Source organism: Orycteropus afer, unplaced genomic scaffold (genome assembly GCF_000298275.1).
Source record: "Orycteropus afer afer isolate SDZICR_OR568_19922 unplaced genomic scaffold, OryAfe1.0 scaffold00136, whole genome shotgun sequence".
Lineage (NCBI taxonomy): Eukaryota > Metazoa > Chordata > Mammalia > Tubulidentata > Orycteropodidae > Orycteropus > Orycteropus afer.
Window position 1 is genome coordinate 3379069 of NW_006921723.1, and position 19246 is coordinate 3398314.

The 19246-nt window shown below is 50.2% G+C and overlaps 1 protein-coding gene across 1 annotated transcript in view; it reads left to right on the forward strand.

The window, feature by feature from the left end:
* Positions 1 to 243: 243 nt before the first annotated feature.
* The window catches only part of NCAN (neurocan), a 28027-nt gene continuing 9024 nt past the window's right edge, over positions 244 to 19246 (forward strand). Inside the window, exons 1-10 of the mRNA XM_007945488.1 lie at positions 244 to 283; positions 465 to 516; positions 4915 to 4994; positions 5913 to 6302; positions 9236 to 9410; positions 9521 to 9648; positions 10082 to 10375; positions 11357 to 11947; positions 12113 to 12586; positions 12647 to 13510. Of these exons, the coding sequence (XP_007943679.1) occupies positions 244 to 283; positions 465 to 516; positions 4915 to 4994; positions 5913 to 6302; positions 9236 to 9410; positions 9521 to 9648; positions 10082 to 10375; positions 11357 to 11947; positions 12113 to 12586; positions 12647 to 13510 (3088 nt within the window). The remainder of the gene's footprint in view (positions 284 to 464; positions 517 to 4914; positions 4995 to 5912; positions 6303 to 9235; positions 9411 to 9520; positions 9649 to 10081; positions 10376 to 11356; positions 11948 to 12112; positions 12587 to 12646; positions 13511 to 19246) is intronic.

The following is a 19246-nucleotide window of genomic DNA, read 5'->3' on the forward strand; positions in this document are numbered from 1 at the left end:
CTTTTCAGTTAGCAGACTAGGGACTCCTCCTGGACTATAAATAGAGTAGAAAAGTAATTTATAGCCAAAACTCTCTAGAGTGAGGCCTGGAGCTCCAAGGTTCTAATCCCAGCTCTGCCCTTTTCCTCCGCGTGACCTTGGGAAGCCACTCCCCCTCTCCGGGGCTCAGTTTCCCAACCTGTAAAATGGAGCTGGCTCACCAGGGAGCCTGCTGGGGACATTGAACCTAGTTCTTGGCGCAAAATGGATGGAGGAAAACAGGCGGGACTTCCCCCTGCGTGGGGTGAGTGGTCGAAGGGGAGGGGGTGGATTTTAGGCAGGGGAACCCCTTTCCTTGCGCCGCTGGCGGCTGGCTGGGGGCGCATGCGCAGCGCAGCCCCTTTATAAAGCAGCTGAGGCGGCGCTGGGGAGAGCGGAGCGCAGGGCGCGGAGCTGGACCCATCGCTGAGCTGGGCAAGCCGGAGCGTCCTTTGTGCGGGACGGCAGCCCCGGGGATGCGTCCGAGCTAGGAGCCAGGTGGGGAGTCCGGCTCGGGGAGGGGACCTCGAGATTGGAGACTGTAGTCGGGATTGGGGAGGGGGCCTGGGATCGAGGAGCAGCTCCGGAGATGGGGAGGGGGCTAGTGGGGGAGGGGAACCCCGGCTGGGGAGGGAGCGCCAACTGGGAGCAGGTTTGGGAATATGGTGGGGAGGGGACACGGATTTTGGGGGGGCGTTGTTTGGGGAATGCAGAGATGAACCCAGGGGTGGGGAGGGGGACAGGCTGGGGTTGGGTCTCTGGTTCGGGGAGGAGGCAGTGGGGGGAGGAGCACCTCGAGTTTGGAGAGGAGCTGGGCTCAACTAGATGTTGGGTGGGGGACTCTGGAATGGTGGCACCCCGTGGTTGAACTGAGTCACCCCAAGATTTTAAGTAGGGATTCCCAATCTGAATGGAGGATCCCAGGCAGGACTGCAGTAGGGAGGGGGCTCCCAAGATCATACCGAGAGGAATGGCAGGGATCTAAGCTGAGAAAGAATGAGACCCCATCTGTGGGAAGGGGCACTGCTCGGCCTCCCTGTCCTTTTGGGCTAGCCTGTCACCACATCCTGACTCAGGGAGGAGGCTCTAGGGGACCCCATTCCCAGGGGGTCCCTGTTGTTCCCTCAGACCTGAAGTTGGGGTGGTGTCCCTTGCTCTAGGGAATACAGTAGGTCTTCCCAGGTGCATATCAGTTGAGGGCCCAGCTCTGGATGCTCAGAAGCCATGAGGGGCGCCCAACCCCAAGAGGAGGGCCACCCCAGCACCTCCTCATGTGCCAGTGTGCTTGCAGCACGACACAGCCCCTTGCCTCTCCTGTTCATTTCATCTGTCCATGTAGACAGGTACAGAAACCCTGCCTTGGCTGGTTTGGGGACACAGGCTCTGGTAAATGGGGACTGGGACTGCAGGGCCAGCCTGGGCAGGAGCGACCCCCAGCCCTGAGCACGGGGCTTTGTTCCTCTCAGCAGTATCAATGGGAGACTAAGGCCAGAAGAGGGTTGGCACCAGCCCCAGCAGGGGAGCACAGGGGGCGGGGTGGATGGGACGCTGGGGGAGGTCTGTGGGTCGTGGGACCCTGGAGTCCCAGCACCCTCCCTGGCTTGTGGTCATCCCCAAATGAAACACACACCCCCCAGGGGGTGGAGGCTTTGTGTGTGTGTGTCTGCCTGGTAAGGTGGCAAATGCCCTGGGGGTCTGGGGTCCTCCATTAGTTGATGGGACTGCGGTTGTGTCTTTGTCAGGAAACTTGTGCTGGGCCCATGTAGTCAGGTGGCTAAATGATGTGTGTTTGCTGGTTGCCAAGGCCACATTTCTTCAGCCGGGCTTTGCCAGGGGCTGGCACCCCCATGTGTGTGGATGTGCATGTGCACGCATGTGTAAGGAGCTGTGTTGGATTGTGCAAGGCTCATCAGGGATTTTCTAAGGGGGCGTGAGCCTGTGGGTATGTGTCTTTGTGCAGAAGATATGCCTGTGAGTCCCTGTATTGTCTCTTTGTTAATGTTCGTGTGAATCTGTGTGTGTGTGTGTGTGTGTCTCCTGGGTCTGTATCTGCTATGTGGCTGCATATGTCCCTGTGTATACAGTGAGGCTCCTTTTCATGGGCTGGCACTGTGGCCCTTGGATGTAGGGGTATGGGATGTGGCCTGTGTGCAGAGTTAGGGGGTTAGTGGGGAGGCCCCCCAAGGGGCACTCTGGTAGGATTTGCTGACCTAGCTTTCTTTCTCCTCCAAGTTATTCCACCTTCACACCCAGGTACACAGTGCACACAGACTCATTCACTGGCCAGAACACACACGTGTGCACCCAGCCTCTGCCGAGAGACGTTTAGACCTACACATGCTGAGAGAGAGCATAGTGCTCTCCTGTGCCCCACCATTGCAAGGAGCTGCCCCCTCACTCCATCCTCTGTCATTGCTGCACACAGGTCCCCAGATCCTGGGGTGCAACCTTACCCACACCCCAGGAGCACACCCAGCCACAGAGACACAAAAACGGCCACTGCCAAACCCACAGAGACAGGAATGGATGTGAACAAGATACACATACCATCTCGGACCATCCCTCCCCCAGTGCCCCGCAGCCACTACTTGCATATGCATGAGGCTCATACATTATTCATGAGAGGATGAACCCTAGACAGCTGTGTAAACGCTCACCTCTGGAGGCCCTAGGAGGAGGTGTTTTGAGAGAAGGATGCGGGTTTGTGAGGGTAAGCACTGGAGGGGGGACTGAGTAAGTACCTAGATGTGGAAAAGAGGTGTGCTCCTAAAATTCTGTGTCTGTCACTGTGTTGGGCGCTTGGTGTGTTTGGGTATGTGCACAAAGCTGTTGTTCAATTTAACATTTCTAGGACCTTAAAGTCTGAACTAATTTCTTCTGCTAGATAACCCCTATTAGGTGGATACTGAAGTATCCCCATTTTACATATGGCATATAGGAAAACTGAGGCACAGAGTGATGAAACAGCTTGTCCAAGGTTGCCAAGCCTATAAGGAGGAGAGGCATGAGCGTGTATGTGTATGTGAACATGTAAGGGTGTATATTGTGTCTGAGTGTCTGAGTGTGTAGATGAGACTTGTATGCATGTGTGTGTGTGTGAGTGATAGTGAATGTGTACACATGTGTGCGTTATATGTGTGTATGAATATGGATGTGTCAGTGTGAGAGTTGCAGATGAATGTGTGTGCAAGTGTGAGTGTGTGTGAATCCCCTGAAAGTTGCAAATGAGTGTGTATTACAGGGTGAATGTGAGTGTGAATTCCTTGGCCCAGAGTTCTGCTGCATTCTCATTGCCTAATGCTTAGCCAGGGCTGACCAGCCATCAGCGAACCCCACTTGCTTGGGGTCTCCAGGGAAGAACTGAGGACAGCCTGGATAGAAGGTGCTAAGGTTTACCAGTTGGTAGTTGGAGGGCACTAATCCGGGGCCTGATCGCTGCTGCTGCTCTGTTGAGTCACCTGAGGCAAACCACAAGCCCTCTCTGTGCTCCAAGGTGTGGTTAAGCCGGGTGGGCCGCGACCAGGTGGGCTGTGCTGCTCAAAAATCCCAATATGCCGTCGAAGAGTTCAGCACCACGGACAGGTCCCTGCTGGCCTCCCAGCCCTGGCCTCTAGGAACTGGAGTTGGGACAGCTGTCCTGTACAACCCCCATTCTGGAGCTCTATCCCCAGCCCTTCTCAGGGCTAATCTTTTAACTGGTGTGTGTGTGTGTGTGTGTGTGTGTGTGCAAGCACTGGGCTTGAACATGATGTTCTCATTTCCCATCTGCCCCACCTCCTGAGCCTAGCTCTGTGAGGGATGGGGGGCTTTGGGGAGGGGTCACCTGCCCAGGGTTCTAGTCTCTGTCAGAATACGAAGTCTTGGAGGGCATTGCTGTATCCCTGTGCCTGGAATGGGGGTTGCACACAGGATACAGTCCAAACCAAACCAAACTCACTGTGATCGAGTTGGATCCGACTCACAGCGACCCCTCCTTGGGTTTCTGAGGTGGTATCACTACGGAAGTAGATTGCCCAATCTTCCTTCCGAGGAGCAGCTGGTGGGTTTGAACCTCCAGGCTTCTGGTTAGTGATCAAATGCCTTAGGCACTATGCCACCAGAGCTCCTCAGTACACACTAGGCACTCAATAATTGCCCAGTGTATGCCCATGGATCACAGACCCTGTGGAAGGCTGGTCCCACCACTGAGGTTTCTCTGTAGGCTGCAGAGGCACCCTCTCCAGGCAGTGAGAAGCCAGGGAGGGTGGGGTGGGCTGGGTGAGGCCCCCTCTTCCGGCTGAGAGTTGGCAGCTCCTCAAAAATCCCAGAAACCAAGAATAGAATCCTGGCAACAACCAAATCCTGGAATTGAAGCTGAGAATCGTGTCACTCAGCAGACCCAGCTTAAAGGCTGGGAACCCAGAGAGAACTGGGGCTGGCTGTTTCCCTCCAGGAGCCCCTAGTCTAACGAGGGAGGCTAACTTGAAAAATGGGATCCCTTTCTGGGCTGTGTGGAGGTCAATAATAATAACAGCAGTTGAAATTTACTCCTTCGTGTCAGGCAGACTAAGGCATTTTAAATGCATTGACTCATCTCTTCCTTCCAACCATCTGATATCACCCCATTTGACCCATGAAGAACCCGAGACACAGAGAGGTTAAGCTGCTTCCCCAAGGTCACAAAGCAAGGAAGAGACAGAGAGACAATCCCAAGTCTGACTCACTCCATGCTTCTGATCATGAGCATCATTCCTTAGATTCTGAAGTCAGCTGGTCCTGGGTTCAAATCCTAGCTCAGCTCTTACTTGTTTGCTTATGACCTTGAGTGACTGATTGGCCTCTCTGAGCCCTGGCTTCCCATTCCAAGAGGCTGGGAAGTTCCTGCTGTGACTTACCCTGTTCCCCCTCTCATTCCAGGTCCAGGATGGAGGTCATGTCTGTCTGGGCCACAGGCTTCCTGATGATCCAGATGCTGCTGCTTGTGGCTGGGGAACAAGGTGAGATGGCTTGTAGGGAGGGAGAGACTGGGGTCTGAGGGGTTGACAAGCTGGGGCTGCTTTTTAACTCCAGAGCCTTCTCTTGCTGGCTCCCTGGCTTGGTCTAGAGAACAGAACAAGAATAGATGAAAAAGGTCTTTGAACAGTCAAAAGCGAACCAGACACCTGAGACATATTTTTAGTCATTGCCAGCAGAGGCTGGAGGTTCCCGCCTCTCACTGTTTTGCTGAGATGAGCTAGAGGGAGAGGGAAAGAGACAGAGGAGAGAGAGGAGAGATGAGATGAGATTAGTGAGGAGACTGATTAGTGATATCTACCACAGGTGGGGCAATAGAAAGGGAGGTCTATATGCCTGTTTCTCTCTGGCATCTCTGGAGCAGTGGTCAAAAGCCTAGGCTTTGAAAATGCCTCCCTGATGTGCTCTGTGACCTTAGGCAAGTAGAGTCACCTCTCTGAGCTTCAGATTTCCCTAGTCCTCTGAAAAGAGAATGATACATAATTACCTCCGCAGATATTTAAGAAGATTAAATGAATTGATTGCTATTAAAGTGCCTGGCACATAGAAAGCACGCCATGAACACCATTTCCCATCCAGTGGCTGCTCCTTCCTTAACTTGTGGGAAACCAAGGCTCAAAGAGGGAAAGTGACACTGGGACTGAAGCATGTCTCCTTATCCCTGTTCCTATACAAAGAGGCCTCCTAGATCTGGATTTTAAGCAGAGGCAGGACCATGAATGGGTTTGACCCTATTGCTCCCTCTCCATTTGGATGAAACTCACAAACTTGTCACTGTTTTGTGACATCATGTAGGCAGCCTGACCTCCTTGGCCTTGGTTTCCTTATCTGTGAAACGAAGCCAGTAGCAGCCTCTGGTCTTTGCCTCGAGCCAGGCCCTTTCTCTGCCTCCTCCCTTCCAGGCACACAGGACACTGAGAAGGGGCTCCACATGCAGAAGGTGGGGTCAGGGTCGGTGCGGGCCGCCCTGGCTGAGCTAGTAGCCTTGCCCTGCTTTTTCACCCTGTGGCCCCGGCTGGGCATGACCCGAGATGCCCCTCGGATCAAGTGGACCAAGGTGCGGACAGCGTCGGGCCAACGGCAGGACGTGCCCATACTGGTGGCCAAGGACAACGTGGTGCGGGTGGCCAAAGACTGGCAGGGACGTGTGTCACTGCCCACATACCCCTGGCACCGCGCCAATGCCACGATGCTGCTGGGGCCACTGAGGGCCAGTGACTCAGGGCTGTACCGCTGCCAGGTGGTTCGGGGCATTGAGGATGAGCAGGATCTGGTGCCCCTGGAAGTGACAGGTCAGTCAGGAGGGGAAGGAGCTAAGGCCAGGAGGGGGAGAAGGGGCTAAGGCTGGGAGGGGGAAGGAGCTAAGTCAGAGACCCACCCACCAGGTAATATCTTAGAAAGCATGCCCTGAACAGTGATCCCCTTTGGTTCCTCTGATGGAGTCACAAAGAAGGCCATTGACGTGCCTTTAACATCCTCCCTTTTAGCCAAGAGAACTGCCTCCAGCTCAATCTCCCACGGGCCATAGTATCTAGGAAGGATTTCACCCCCCTGTTTTAAGTCCATTTTATGATTAAAAAACAAAAAAAAACCTCACTGCCATTGAGTCAATTCCGATTCACAGCGACCTCCCATTGGATTTCCGAGGCGGTAAATCTTTACGGAAGTAGATTGCCCAGTCTTACTTTTGCAGAGTGGCTGGTGGGTTTGAACTGCCAACCTTCTGGGTAGCAATCAAATGCCTTAGGCACTATGCCATCAAAGCTCCTTATTTTATGATTACCTAACTTTATATACCATTAGTGGTTCAGTTGAAGAATCTTGCCTTCCATGCAGGAGACCAGGGACCCATTCCCAGCCAGTACCTCTCATGTGCAGCCCCTACCCATCTGTCATTGGAGGCATCCATGTTGCTGTGATGTTGAATGGGTTTCAGTGAAGCTTCCAGATTAAGATGGATTAGGAAGAAAGGCCTGATGATCCACTCCTGCAAACCAGCCCATGAAAACCCAATGGATCACAACCATGTGATCCGTAACCAGTCATGGAAATGGCACAGGACTGACTGGGCAGCATTTTGTTCTGTTGCATGACTCAGGGGCTGACTTGATAGCAGCTACCAATAGTTTTATGTAAGGCGAAGGGTATTACATAAGGCAAAGAATATTGGCTTTCTATTTAAAATAAGAATATAAAGTATCCCTTAAAATAAATTTATTTAACTTTTTAAAAAGCGAAGCTATTTTTAAAAAAGCAAGCCGATTAAAAATATATATTATGTAAATAACAGTCCTGTAATACCTGTTTAACTAATTCCTTATATTAAATTCTCTGTTGAAATATCCAGAATAGTTTCTGTTTTCTTAACCGATCAGGGTAGATAAGGCAAAAATAAAAAAATAACTAAATGATTAAAACAAAAGCCATAGAACAGAACCTGGTTCACAGTAGGTGCTCAATAAATAAATCTTTGATGAACAACGCAGCAAATGGATCATTGGGTGAAAAGCATTCTGTGAACTCCTGCTAGGAAGCCAACCTCCCTTAACCTGTCCTGTGACCTTGAGTTAGTCTCTGCACCTACCTGCCAGGGCTCAATGTCCCCCCACCTGTGAACCTGGGGTAGTTCAAACCAAATAATGTCTCATGGCCTACTTTATGGAGTTGTTCACCTTTCAAGGCCTTACTTCTCAAAAGTGATAGACCTCAAAGAAAACTGATTGCTGTCAAAGACAGCAAATTCCGTGTCTGAGTCTGTTTCATTCATCCATTCAACAAAACATTTCTTTTTTCTTCCTTTTCTTGTTCTTTTAATTTTATTTTTATTGTGATTTGGGTGAAAGTTTACAGAACAAATTTATTTTCCATATAACAGTTCATACACATTTTGTTTCATGACATTGACTGCAATCCCCCCAATGTAACAGCTCTCTTCCCACTTCTTCCCTGTAGTTATCTCTTCCCTGTGTCCTTCTTTCCTATGCATTCCTGCCCCCTGAGCTATCTCCTTGTGCAAACACTGCACTTCTGTTCTCCCACAATTGATCGTTCTACTTGATGGAAATGTTCACCCTATGTGCCTGCTTGTCATTTGGCTGAAAGCCATGGGAGTGAGTTGAAATCCAGACCTGAAGGGTAACTAGGGGCCATAGTCTTGGGGGTCTCATGAGGCTGTACCAGACCAGTAAACCAGGTCTTTTTCAACAAAACATTTCTTAAACACCTACCACTTGCCTGGGACATGCCATGGAATGTACGAGCCACTGACCTCTGGCATCACTCAGTCTGATAACACAAAGCAAAATGTTTAATTCACTTTTTTTTTTTTTTTTTTTGCTCAACCATTTCTTTTATCTCTTTTGAGTTACAATGAGCCATTATGGATGCTTTCTGGCCTGACATACATGCCACCTCCTTCAGGAAGCTTTCCATGACCTCATCCTCAGTCTTGGCAAGAACTGGCCTCCCATTGTTGCTTGTGTTTTTCTCTTCAGGGCCTTTAATTCCTAAAAGGTAGAGTCCCTTCTCCATGCCTCCTGTCATCTCCAGGGCCTAACTCTGGGCATGAAGGTGCCATCTTTGGAGTCACATCATTCTAGATTTGAATCCTGGCTCTGCCTCATGCTTGGTCTGTGACATTGGATGTGTCCCTTAATCTCTGTGAGCCTTAATTTCTTCCTATGGAAAATGGAGATAGTCATAGGGTTGTGGTAAGCATTCGAGAATATAATGCTTATAAATGCTTTGCACATAGTAAATATTTAACAAATCTTAACTCTTTATGGTCATTATTAAGGTCCTGGGTGGCAAAAACAGTTTTCACTCAACTACTAACCTAACAGTTGGCAGTTTAAACCCACTCGGCGATACTGCTGAAGAAAGGTCTGGCAATCTGCTGCTGTAAAGATTACAGCCAAGAAAACTCTATGGGGTAGTTCTGCTCTGCACACAAGAAGTCACCATGGCAATGGCAATGGGTTTGATTTTTTTTATTTTTATGATCATTAGTATCAGTTTCCTAATCTATAAAATGGGGGCATGTTAGTGTTCCGGCACTATCACCCTAGCAATGTGCCTGGCACTGAGTGAATGAATGTGGTTCAGGGCACACAGTAGGGCAACAGGTCTACTATTATAACACTGGGGAATCACTCAGCAAAAGAGGAGGTCTGTTGTTGCAGATGCCAACATGAGCAGCCCTCCTTATCCTGTTTGTTCCCTAAAGGTGTTGTGTTCCATTACCGGGCGGCCCGGGACCGCTATGCACTGACCTTTGCTGAGGCCCAGGAAGCCTGCCGTCTCAGTTCAGCCACTATCGCAGCCCCACGGCACCTGCAGGCTGCCTTCGAGGATGGCTTTGACAATTGTGATGCTGGCTGGCTCTCTGATCGTACTGTTCGGTGAGAAGGGACTCGAGATGGGAAGATGGGAGGCTTACCTCTGGGAAAAGAGGGCCCTTGGAGGTCCCAGTAGCACACTTTTGAGAGGGGCTCCCCCCTTGTCTTGTCAGGTATCCTATCACCCAGTCTCGTCCTGGTTGCTATGGCGACCGGAGCAGCCTTCCAGGAGTGCGGAGCTATGGGCGGAGAGACCCACAGGAACTCTATGATGTCTACTGCTTTGCCCGTGAGCTGGGGGGTAAGTCTGGAACTGGAAAAACCACCCACAGCACCTCTGAACTCCTGTCACCCTCCCTATCCCTATCTCTCCCTGAGTGCACACCTCTCCTGAGTTTCATGCTTTCTGAATCTACAGCTAAGACCTGAGCTCTACTCCCCTGTTTGAGCTCCATCTCCATGTCTGAGCCCCTATCTCCCTCACTGAGCCTCTCCCTCTCTTTGGAGCCCAACTTGTTCAGGGACCTGAGTTAACTTATTTGTAAAAAGAGACTAAGCCCTCTCTTAGGACAAGGTGCTCAGGTAACCTGGCCACACAGCAGAGGTGGTTGTGATCTGGTCAAACACCCACCCAAATTCTGATAGATTGGGACTATTTGGACTGGACTGAGACCCTCTTCTCAGGCTGCAGGAGAATCCCCAGCCCAGCCTGACCCCCTCTGACTCCCCCACAGGCGAGGTCTTCTATGTGGGTCCAGCCCGCCGCCTGACCCTAGCTGGAGCACGTGCTCAGTGCCGCCGCCAGGGTGCCATGCTAGCCTCAGTGGGGCAGCTGCACCTGGCCTGGCATGAAGGCCTGGATCAATGTGACCCAGGCTGGCTAGCAGATGGCAGTGTGCGCTACCCGATCCAGACGCCGCGTAGACGCTGTGGGGGCCTGGCACCGGGCGTGCGTACTGTCTACCGCTTTGCCAACCGCACTGGCTTCCCTGCGCCTGCTGCGCGCTTCGACGCCTACTGCTTCCGAGGTGAGTGCAGCCCAGCTCCGCTTGTGACAGCCCAGCCTCAAAAGGACAGGACGTATTAAAATAAAATCCATGGGCCAGACCCCTCTGGAAGGATCATACCCTATCTTAGTCATGGTCCTCGGTGATGGCCACGCACCTGTGATGACCAATCCACTCCCCTCCTTGCTCTGGCCATGCTGCAAAAAAACCCAAAACCAGAACTGTTACTGTTAAGTCAATTCCAACTCATAGTTGACTATATAGGACAAAGTAGAACTGCCTTATAGGGTTTCCAAGGCTGGTCACAGCCACGAAAGAACCCAAAACTAAACCTGTTGCCAGTAAGTCAAGAATGTTGTTGTTACATGCCATTGAGTGGGACCCGACTCATAGCGACCCCTCTTTGGGTTTCTGAGGCAATATCACTACGGAAGTAGATTGCCTCATCTTCCTTCCAAGGAGTGGCTGGTGGGTTTGAACCGCCAGGCTTCTGGTTAGCAGTCAAATGCCTTAGGCACTACGCTGCCTGAGCTCCCAAGTCAAGAATAGAACTGCCTAATAGGGTTTCCAAGGAGCTCTGGTAGTGTAGTGCCTAAGGCACCTGACTGCTAACCAGAAGGCTGGCGGTTCAAACCCACCAGCCACTCCTCGGAAGGAAGGTTGGGCAATCTACTTCCGTAGTGATATTGCCTCGGAAACCCAAGAAGGGGTCTCTGTGAGTCAGGTCTGACTCAAGGGCACATAACAACAACAACAACAACAGGGTTTCCAAGCCACTTATCTCTGACCCTGACAAGGGGCTTAGGTGGGCCCCATCTTGAACAATGGGGTGATAACTTTTTGCTCTCTCTGAGGCTGGGTGTTCCCAGAGACCACTGAGAGAGACACAGGGACACAGAGAAACAGAGAGACTCAGAGGGATGCACAGGATGCCTGAGTAGATTCAGGCAGAACTTTCTAACGAATCCTGGGCCTGACAATCTCTTCTGCTTTTTCCCACAGCCCACCACCCCACACCACAACATGGAGATGCAGAGACCCCGTCGTCTGGGGACGAGGGGGAGATTCTGTCAGCAGAGGGGCCCACGGCCGGAGAACTGGAGCCCAGCCTGGGAAAAGAGAAGCCAGTCACCCCTGACTTCCAGGAGTCTCTGGTGTCCAGTGGGGAGGAAGAGCCCCTTATCTTATCCAAGAAGCAGGAGTCCCCAAAGACCCCCAGCCCTTCCCCTAGGGCCCCCACTCTGGCCTGGGCCTCCATAGCCTCCCTAGAGGCTGAGGAGGTGTGGCTGAGCACCGTGGGGCCCAGCCCCAGCAGCAAGGAGGGCACTGCAGAGGGATCTCACACTGAGCCCTCCCTGGCCAGCCCCACGCCTAGGAGGAGGGGGCGCTTCAAAGGGCTGAATGGGCGCCACTTCCAGCAGCAGGAGCTGGAGCAAGGGCTGGATGGAGAGCTGGAGGCTAGCATCCTACCCCCGACACTGGAAGCCACAGAGAACCACGTGGAGCCTCCCATGGCCACGGGAGTCACCGAGGCCTCAGCCGACCCAAGCCCCTGGGACATCCTGACCAATGAGGTGGACAGACCTGGAGCTTGTGAGTCCGGGTCCAAGAGACCTGCCTGGGGGTCTGAGGGTGGGAAGATGTAGCCACTGTTAGGATGAGGAGTAGCTGCTGAGTCCCCCATCCTTGGTGATGCTCAACTGGAAAAGCCCTAGAGCTGCCCTGAGATAATTATTACTGTTGTTAATGTTGTTTCAGATTCCCCTGGTGGCAGGAGTTCCCCAGAGCCCTGGCTGTGGCTCCCGACTGTATTCCCACCCAGTACCCCAGGCTCTAGCAGGGCCCCTGGCCTGGAGCTCCAGGAAGATGAAGGCCTCAGCATGAGGCCAGTTACCTCTACCCAGCCCTGGCCCCCCTCAGAGGCCCCTATCCTGGCTCTCGGCCCCAGTACCAGCCCCCAGGATGCCTCCTCCATGGCTACCTCCCTGGACCTCCCTGTCATGGCCATGCTGCGTGCTGGTAATCCATGGCCCCAAGCATCCCCTACACCTATCTCCTCTGAGGGCCATGGGGCTGAAGGGCATAGCAAGGCCACAGCTGCTTCCCCACCTTCCCCTGACTCAGAAACTGAGGCCAGCCCCCAGGGCTTCAGCAACCCAGAGGTGTCTCATCTGCTCCCCTCCTTAAGCCCCCCAAGACAGAGTGGAGAGGCCACATCCCTGATTCTCAGCAGCCACAGAACAAACAGTTCCCCAGCTCCCTCACAGGAAACTATGGACCAAGAAGCCAGAGTCATCCCTAACTCCACCAGCACCGATGCTAGAGAAGTTGGAGGAACCAGCCCTGCTCAGCTGAGCAAACTCGAACACCCCAGCCCCAGCCCATGGACTTCCATAAGCAAGGATGTAGAAGCTGTATTCACTCCCTCTGAGACTCCCTCTGAGACCCCCACTGGGCCCACGAGAACTGGAGATGTCTTAGGGTCTGAGTCTGGCATCTTTGATCTGTCAGCCACTGCAGACGAGATGGACAGCAGCGGGCTGCACCTCCACCCCTTGGATGTGCCCTCAGGGACCCCTGGAGTCTCCTTGGTGCCTGGAGTACCCTCGTTTGACAGAGCAGGAAACCTGAGTTTGAAGTCTCAGGATGCTGTGGATGGGGGAACCACAGAGGGCCCCACAGATGCCAGTGGAATTTGGGGACCTGGATCCCGTGTGGCTGAGGGAATTGAAAGCTCTGCCTTGAGCCCACTGGTGACTGTGGATACAAGAGTGGTGACTTCACTCATGTCCCTGGAACCAGAGGAAAAGCTTGAGGTCCTTGCCATATCCACATTGGCCTCCCCAAGCTTCCAACCCTACGCAGAGCCAGAGGGCCAGGCAGGGACACTGGGGACCTCAGCCCCTCCGAGGGAAGACAGCCCCTTGTGGACGCCAACTGCAGCCAGCATGGACAAGGCAGCCTCCATTGCCTCAGGGGAGCCAACCACCCTATGGGAGTACCCTGGAACCCTGCTGCCTGCATCCCTGGGCCCTGAGGAGTTGGATCTGGAGGTCGTGGCAGAGGGCCTAGGTGTGGAGGGCCCCTGGGAGGAGGCAGCGAGTGGAGAGGAGCCAGCCCTGCTGGGGACCTTCACCAAGGGGAGCTTGGAGGAGGGTGAGTCTGAAGCTCCATGGCCAAGTTCAACCTTCAGTGGTCAGGGCTTGGGGACCAGGGGAGCCAGAGTGGGAGAGAGGGCTCTCCAAGGGACCAGGGACTTTGGAGGTGGGAGCTCACTGGGGAACAGACATTCCTGGCAGAGGGGCCAATGTGGGCAAAGACCAGGAAGTAAGGTCGCTCTAAGTCCATTTGAGCTTAGAAGTGTGCCTTATGGTCAGCGTTTGGGAGTGATAAGGTATTGGGTATCGTTTTGGTTAAGTAGTGCCACTCTGACAGAAATATACCACAAATGGAATGGCTTCAACAAACAGGAGTTTATTCCTACAATTTTGGAGGCTTTAAGTCCAAGTTCAAAGTACCAGGCTCTAGGGGCTGGGTGAAAATCCCTCAACCTTGGGCTTCAGCTCTGCCTCCTGCTCCCGGCCCATTGAAACTAGTGGCTTTTCTTTACTTAGACAGCTACTGGCTGCTGAGGCTGACAAGCCCAAGGCATAGTCCCAATGTTACCAAACAACATGGCAGGCCACTAATTCAAGTCCAGATGACATCCCAAGATTGGCAGGGCATGGCAGGCTCTTGAACAATGACTCGGCTACATGCATGGTTCAAGCATGCCAAAAGGCTAGAGACCATTCCCAAAGCGGTTTCTTACAAATGGGAAGCAGACCACATTCCTAAAGCAACTACTCAGCTGCTCCAATAGATTCCAACATGGAGTTGATTACCGGTCTCACCATGGGGAATAATTGCAACCAGCCACTCAACCAGGCCCAGCCAAGTTGACACAATAACTGAACCACCACATTTATACAATTTGAGTTTTAGCATGGGCTTAGTTGAGTAACCATGCCACATTTACTCTGGACCCCACAGTAGTAGGGGCTAGCCTTAGGAGAACCCCAGCCTGGGAGAGACAGAGCGAGACACAGACATTCCCAGGGGAGAGCCAGAGAGAAGAATGTGGGGCAGGGAGGGTTTCAGGACAAGGGGCCCTGGAGCTGGAATTCCATTGAGGGGGGTCATAGGAGCCTGGAGCCACAGGGAAAGGAGTGTGGGTCCTGCGAGGGGGCAGGAGTTGTGAGAATCACCCCCATTTTACAGATAAGCAAACTGAGTCTTAGGGTAAGTACATTGCTTCCAGGGCTTGTTAGTGGCTAGAGCCCACATCCGGTGAGTCTTAGATGCCAGGGGAGTCCAGAGAACACCCCAGACCAGGTCTGGACTTGGTCTGCACAGTTCTGGCCCTTCTTTTACATCCTGCCATATTAAGCTTTTTTTTTTTTTTGGTCAAGTGAGCTTTAAGAAAAATGAAGCTAATTCAAAAGCACTTTTTCTAAGCTGTAAAACATTCTTATTAACACAGCTGGCTTTTAACTTACCCCTTTATTGAAGGCAAAGTACAGCAGTGATGGAAGTAGTGGGCATGAGTTTCATTGTCCACTCTGGCACCTCTGGGCTGTGTCCAGGTGCAATCCTCTTTACTAGGTGACCTAGAGACAGGTGGACCCCAGGCTGGGGTGCAACTATTGATAAAAGCTGCATTTGTTGGTTTCTGTGTGTTGTGTGCCTGGCCTGTGCTCAGTCCTTTACCTTATTTTTTCAATTCATTTTTTAATGCATTTTATTGAAATATAATTTATGTACAGTGAAATACACAAAACAAGTGACATGGGTCAATGCTTTTTTTTTTTTTTTTTGCAGTGTTCCTGCCCCACACCTCCCATCCCTGGCAACCAACAAAGAAAGTTTCCCTCCATATATAAACCTTTCCTTGACCCTCCGCAACAACTAACTAATACTGTATTTGTCCTTCTGTGATTGACTTATTTCACTCAGCATAATGTCCTCCAAGTTCATCCAAATTATGCGGTGTTTTCCAGACTGTACATTATTCTTTAGTGCTGCATAGCATTCCATTATGTGTATGTACCATAGTTTGGTCATCCACTCTTCCGCTATGAATCTTAGAGATAAGTCCCTTGCCAGATATGTAATTATCAGCAGATATGAATTTGTTGCTGTCATTTTTGTTACGTACTTTTTCGTGGTGTCGATTTCTTTGTTCGATTTCTTTGTTCCATATAATTTTCTATGCTGAGCTCGTTTTGTTTATGAATCGTGTTATCACTTCCTTCATTGCTATTGTTTTAGTAGTTGCTGAATATTTATGCTGGTCCTCTTTTTTGATGTGAAGGTTTATCATTTTTCTTTGAGGTTACCCTGTGATTTATAGTTTTCTTCCCAAGTTTAGAACAGTCCATTCTATCTTGTAGTTGTCTTGACTTTCTTGCCATCTAGAAGTTCTGTAACAACACAGTTTTTTCCCTCTTTTTGGTTTGTAGTTGTCCTCATATGTGCCCTTTACCTTATTATGTAATGCATCATCCTTGTGGTTATTCTCCCAGGCTTTGCAATGAGGCAGTGGTGGTTCTGTGATAGAACGCCTGCCTTCCAAGTGGGGACCTGGCTTTTATTCCTGGCCAGTGCACCTTATGTCCAGCCACCACCCATCTGGCAGTGGAAGCTTGCATGTGGCTGTGATGCTGAACAGTTTTCAGTGGATCCAGACTAAGACTGGGAAGCAAGGCCTGGCAACCAGCTTCCAAAAGTCGGCCCACAAAAAGCCTATGGATCACAACAGTCCCATCTTCAGCCAACCATGGGGATAGTTCAGGACTGGGCAGCGTTTTCTCTCGTTATGCATAGAGTCACCACACGTCAGGGGCTGACTTAGTGTCAGCTAACAACATGATACCTATAAGGTCCTTGTGGAACAAGTCCAAGTGTCAGCTCCACTTTACAGATGGGAAAATTGAGGCACAGAGAGGTTAAGTGACATGTGCAATGTCATCCAGCTGAGAAATGTCCAGGCTGGCTTTAAATCCAGGCCATCGGACTGCAGGAACTCAGTCTCAGCCACTAGGCCACATCAAGCTTATTTCCTTGATGTGCAAAAATGAATGGAGCCTTGGGGAGGGGGTGACCTGGCTCAGGGAGAGGCCGAGAAGAGCTAGAGATGGTTAGAAGAGTGGATCCAGGCAGATTGGAGCTGAGGAAACAATCTTGTGCAGAGGGCTGGGTCTGTCCTGGACTTTTCTGGATTCTGGTTCATACTGAAGTCAGTGGCAGCCAGGGTGGAGGGAGGCGGGTGGTGTTGGGGGACACCCAGTCACTACCCACCCGCCACTTGCAGCAGAAATGCTAATGAAGCCAAAAATAAACGCAGCACCCGCGAGCGACTGAGTCACCGCCAGTCCGTGGGCAGGTGTCAGCAGCATGGGGCACCTGGTGGGGCTCACGTGGCCCCACCATCCTGAAGCCCCATGCGTGTGCACACACGTGCTAGGGCCAACACAGACACACAGCCCTTCCAGCCGCACCCCAGAGACAGGCCTCAACCAACACAGAGGGGACACCTATGACATCATTCAGTTAGCAAGCAATTAATTGAGTGCATGCTGTGTTCCAGGCCCTGGGCTGAGACCAAAACTGTCTTCTGGAAACTGACATTCTAGGACTTTGATAAGACAGTGATGGAAAGGCTGTCCATTTGTCCTGTCCAAAAATGTAGCCACAGCCATGTGTGACTACTGAGCAATTGGAATGTGACTAGTGTGCTGAGGAACTGTGTTTTCACTTTAAAAAAAAAAAAAAATTAAAGTTAAATAGCCACGTATGACAAGAAACAATCCTAATAAATGAATGGATTATGTTGGATTTAGAATGGTGATAGGAGCACTAGAGATAGATAAAGCACAGGTTGGGGAGGGAGTGCTGGGGGCGGTGTACAGTTCGGATTGGGAGTGGGAGTAGGTCATCCTAAGGCTCTCTAAGAAGATGAAATTGGAGCAAAGGAGGTGTAGAAGAGATCTGGGGGAAGACCAATCCAGGCAAAGAACGACGTGTGCAAAGGCCCTGAGGCAGAGCCCTGATAGGGGTGTTGGAACAGTGTGGTGGTGGTGGTGGGGTCCATCTGTCAGCAGTTATACCCCTTGTTCCATGTCCCTTTCTGAATCCAGCTTGAACTTCTGGCAGTTCTTTGTTAATGTATTGCTGTAACTATTTTTTAATTGTTTTCAGCAAAATTTTACTTGCATGTGATATAATGATATTTTAAAAAATAATTTCCTCATTCTTTTGGATCATTTTTCTTTGGAATGGGCACAAATACGATTCTCTTCAGTTGGTCAGCCAGGTAGCTGTCTTCCGCATTTCTTGCACGAAAGAGTGAATGCTTCCAGCATTGTATCAGTTGTTGAAACCTCTCAATGGGTATTCCATCAATTCCTGGAGCCCTGTTTTTCACCAATGCCTTCAGGACTGCTTGAACTTCCTTCCATACCGTCGGTTCTTGATTATATGCTACCTCCTGAAATGGTCAAACATCAATCAGTACTTTTTGGTATAGTGACTCTGTGTATTCCTTCTATCTTTCTGTATCATTCGGTATTTTGCCCATAGAATTTTTCAATATTGCAACTCGAGGCTTAAATTTTTCTTCAGTTCTTTCAGCTTGAGAAATGCTGAATGTGTTCTTCCCTTTTGATTTTCTAAATCCAGGTCTTTGCACATTTCATTGTAATATTTTACTTTGTCTTCTTGAGCTGCCCTTTGAAATAAATGACCTTGTGCTTTCTTCACATATGATAGTCTTGATGTCATCCCACAATTCGCCTGGTTTTTGGTCATTGGTATTCAATGTGTCAAACCTGTTCTTCAAATGGTTTCTAAATTCAAGTGGAATATACTCAGGGTCCTATTTTGGCTCTTGTGGACTTGTTTCAGTTTACTTCAGCTTCAATTTAAGCTTGCATGTGAACAATTGATGGTCTGTACCACAGTTGGACCCTGCCCTTGTTCTGATGATACTGAGTTTCTCCACCATCTCTTTACAGAGATGTTGTCAATTTGGTTCCTGTGTATTCTATCTGGTATATAGTAGCCATGTATGTTATTGAAAAAAGGTATTTGCAATGAGTAACTCATGGGTCTTGCAAAATTCTATCATGTGATCTCTAGCATCATTTCTGTGACCAAGGCCCTATTTTCCAACTACCAGTGTTTCCTACTTTTGCATTCCAGTCACCAGTGATTATCAATACATCTCAGTTGCATGTTTGGTCAATTTCAGACTGCAGAAGTTGGCAAAAATCTTCCAATTTCTTCATCTTTGGCTTTAGTGATTGGTACTTAAATTTGAATAATAATAGTATTAACTGGTTTTCCTTGTAGGTGTATGGATGTTATCCTATCACTGACAGGATTTACCTCAGGATAGATCTTGAAATGTTCTTTTTGATGATGAATGTGATGCCATTCCTTCTCAATTTTTCATTCCTGGCATAATGGACTATATATGATTGTCTGATTCAAAATAGCCAATACCAGTACATTTCAGTTCACTAATGCCTATGATATCGATATTTACTCATTCCATTTCATTTTTGACAACTTCCAATTTTCCTAGATTCATACTTTGTACATTACACATTCTATTTATTAATGGATGTTTGCAGCTGTTTTTTCTCATGTTGAGTCGTGCCACATCAGCAACTAAAGATCCAAAAAGCATTACTTCATCCACAGCATTAAAGTCACCTCTACTTTGAGGAGGCAGCTTTTCCCTAGTTGTGTTTTGAGTGCCTTCCAACCTGAGGGGCTTATCTTCTGGCACTGTATCAGACAGTGTTTCCCTGCTATCCATAGTTTTCAGTGGCTGACTTTTTCAGAAGT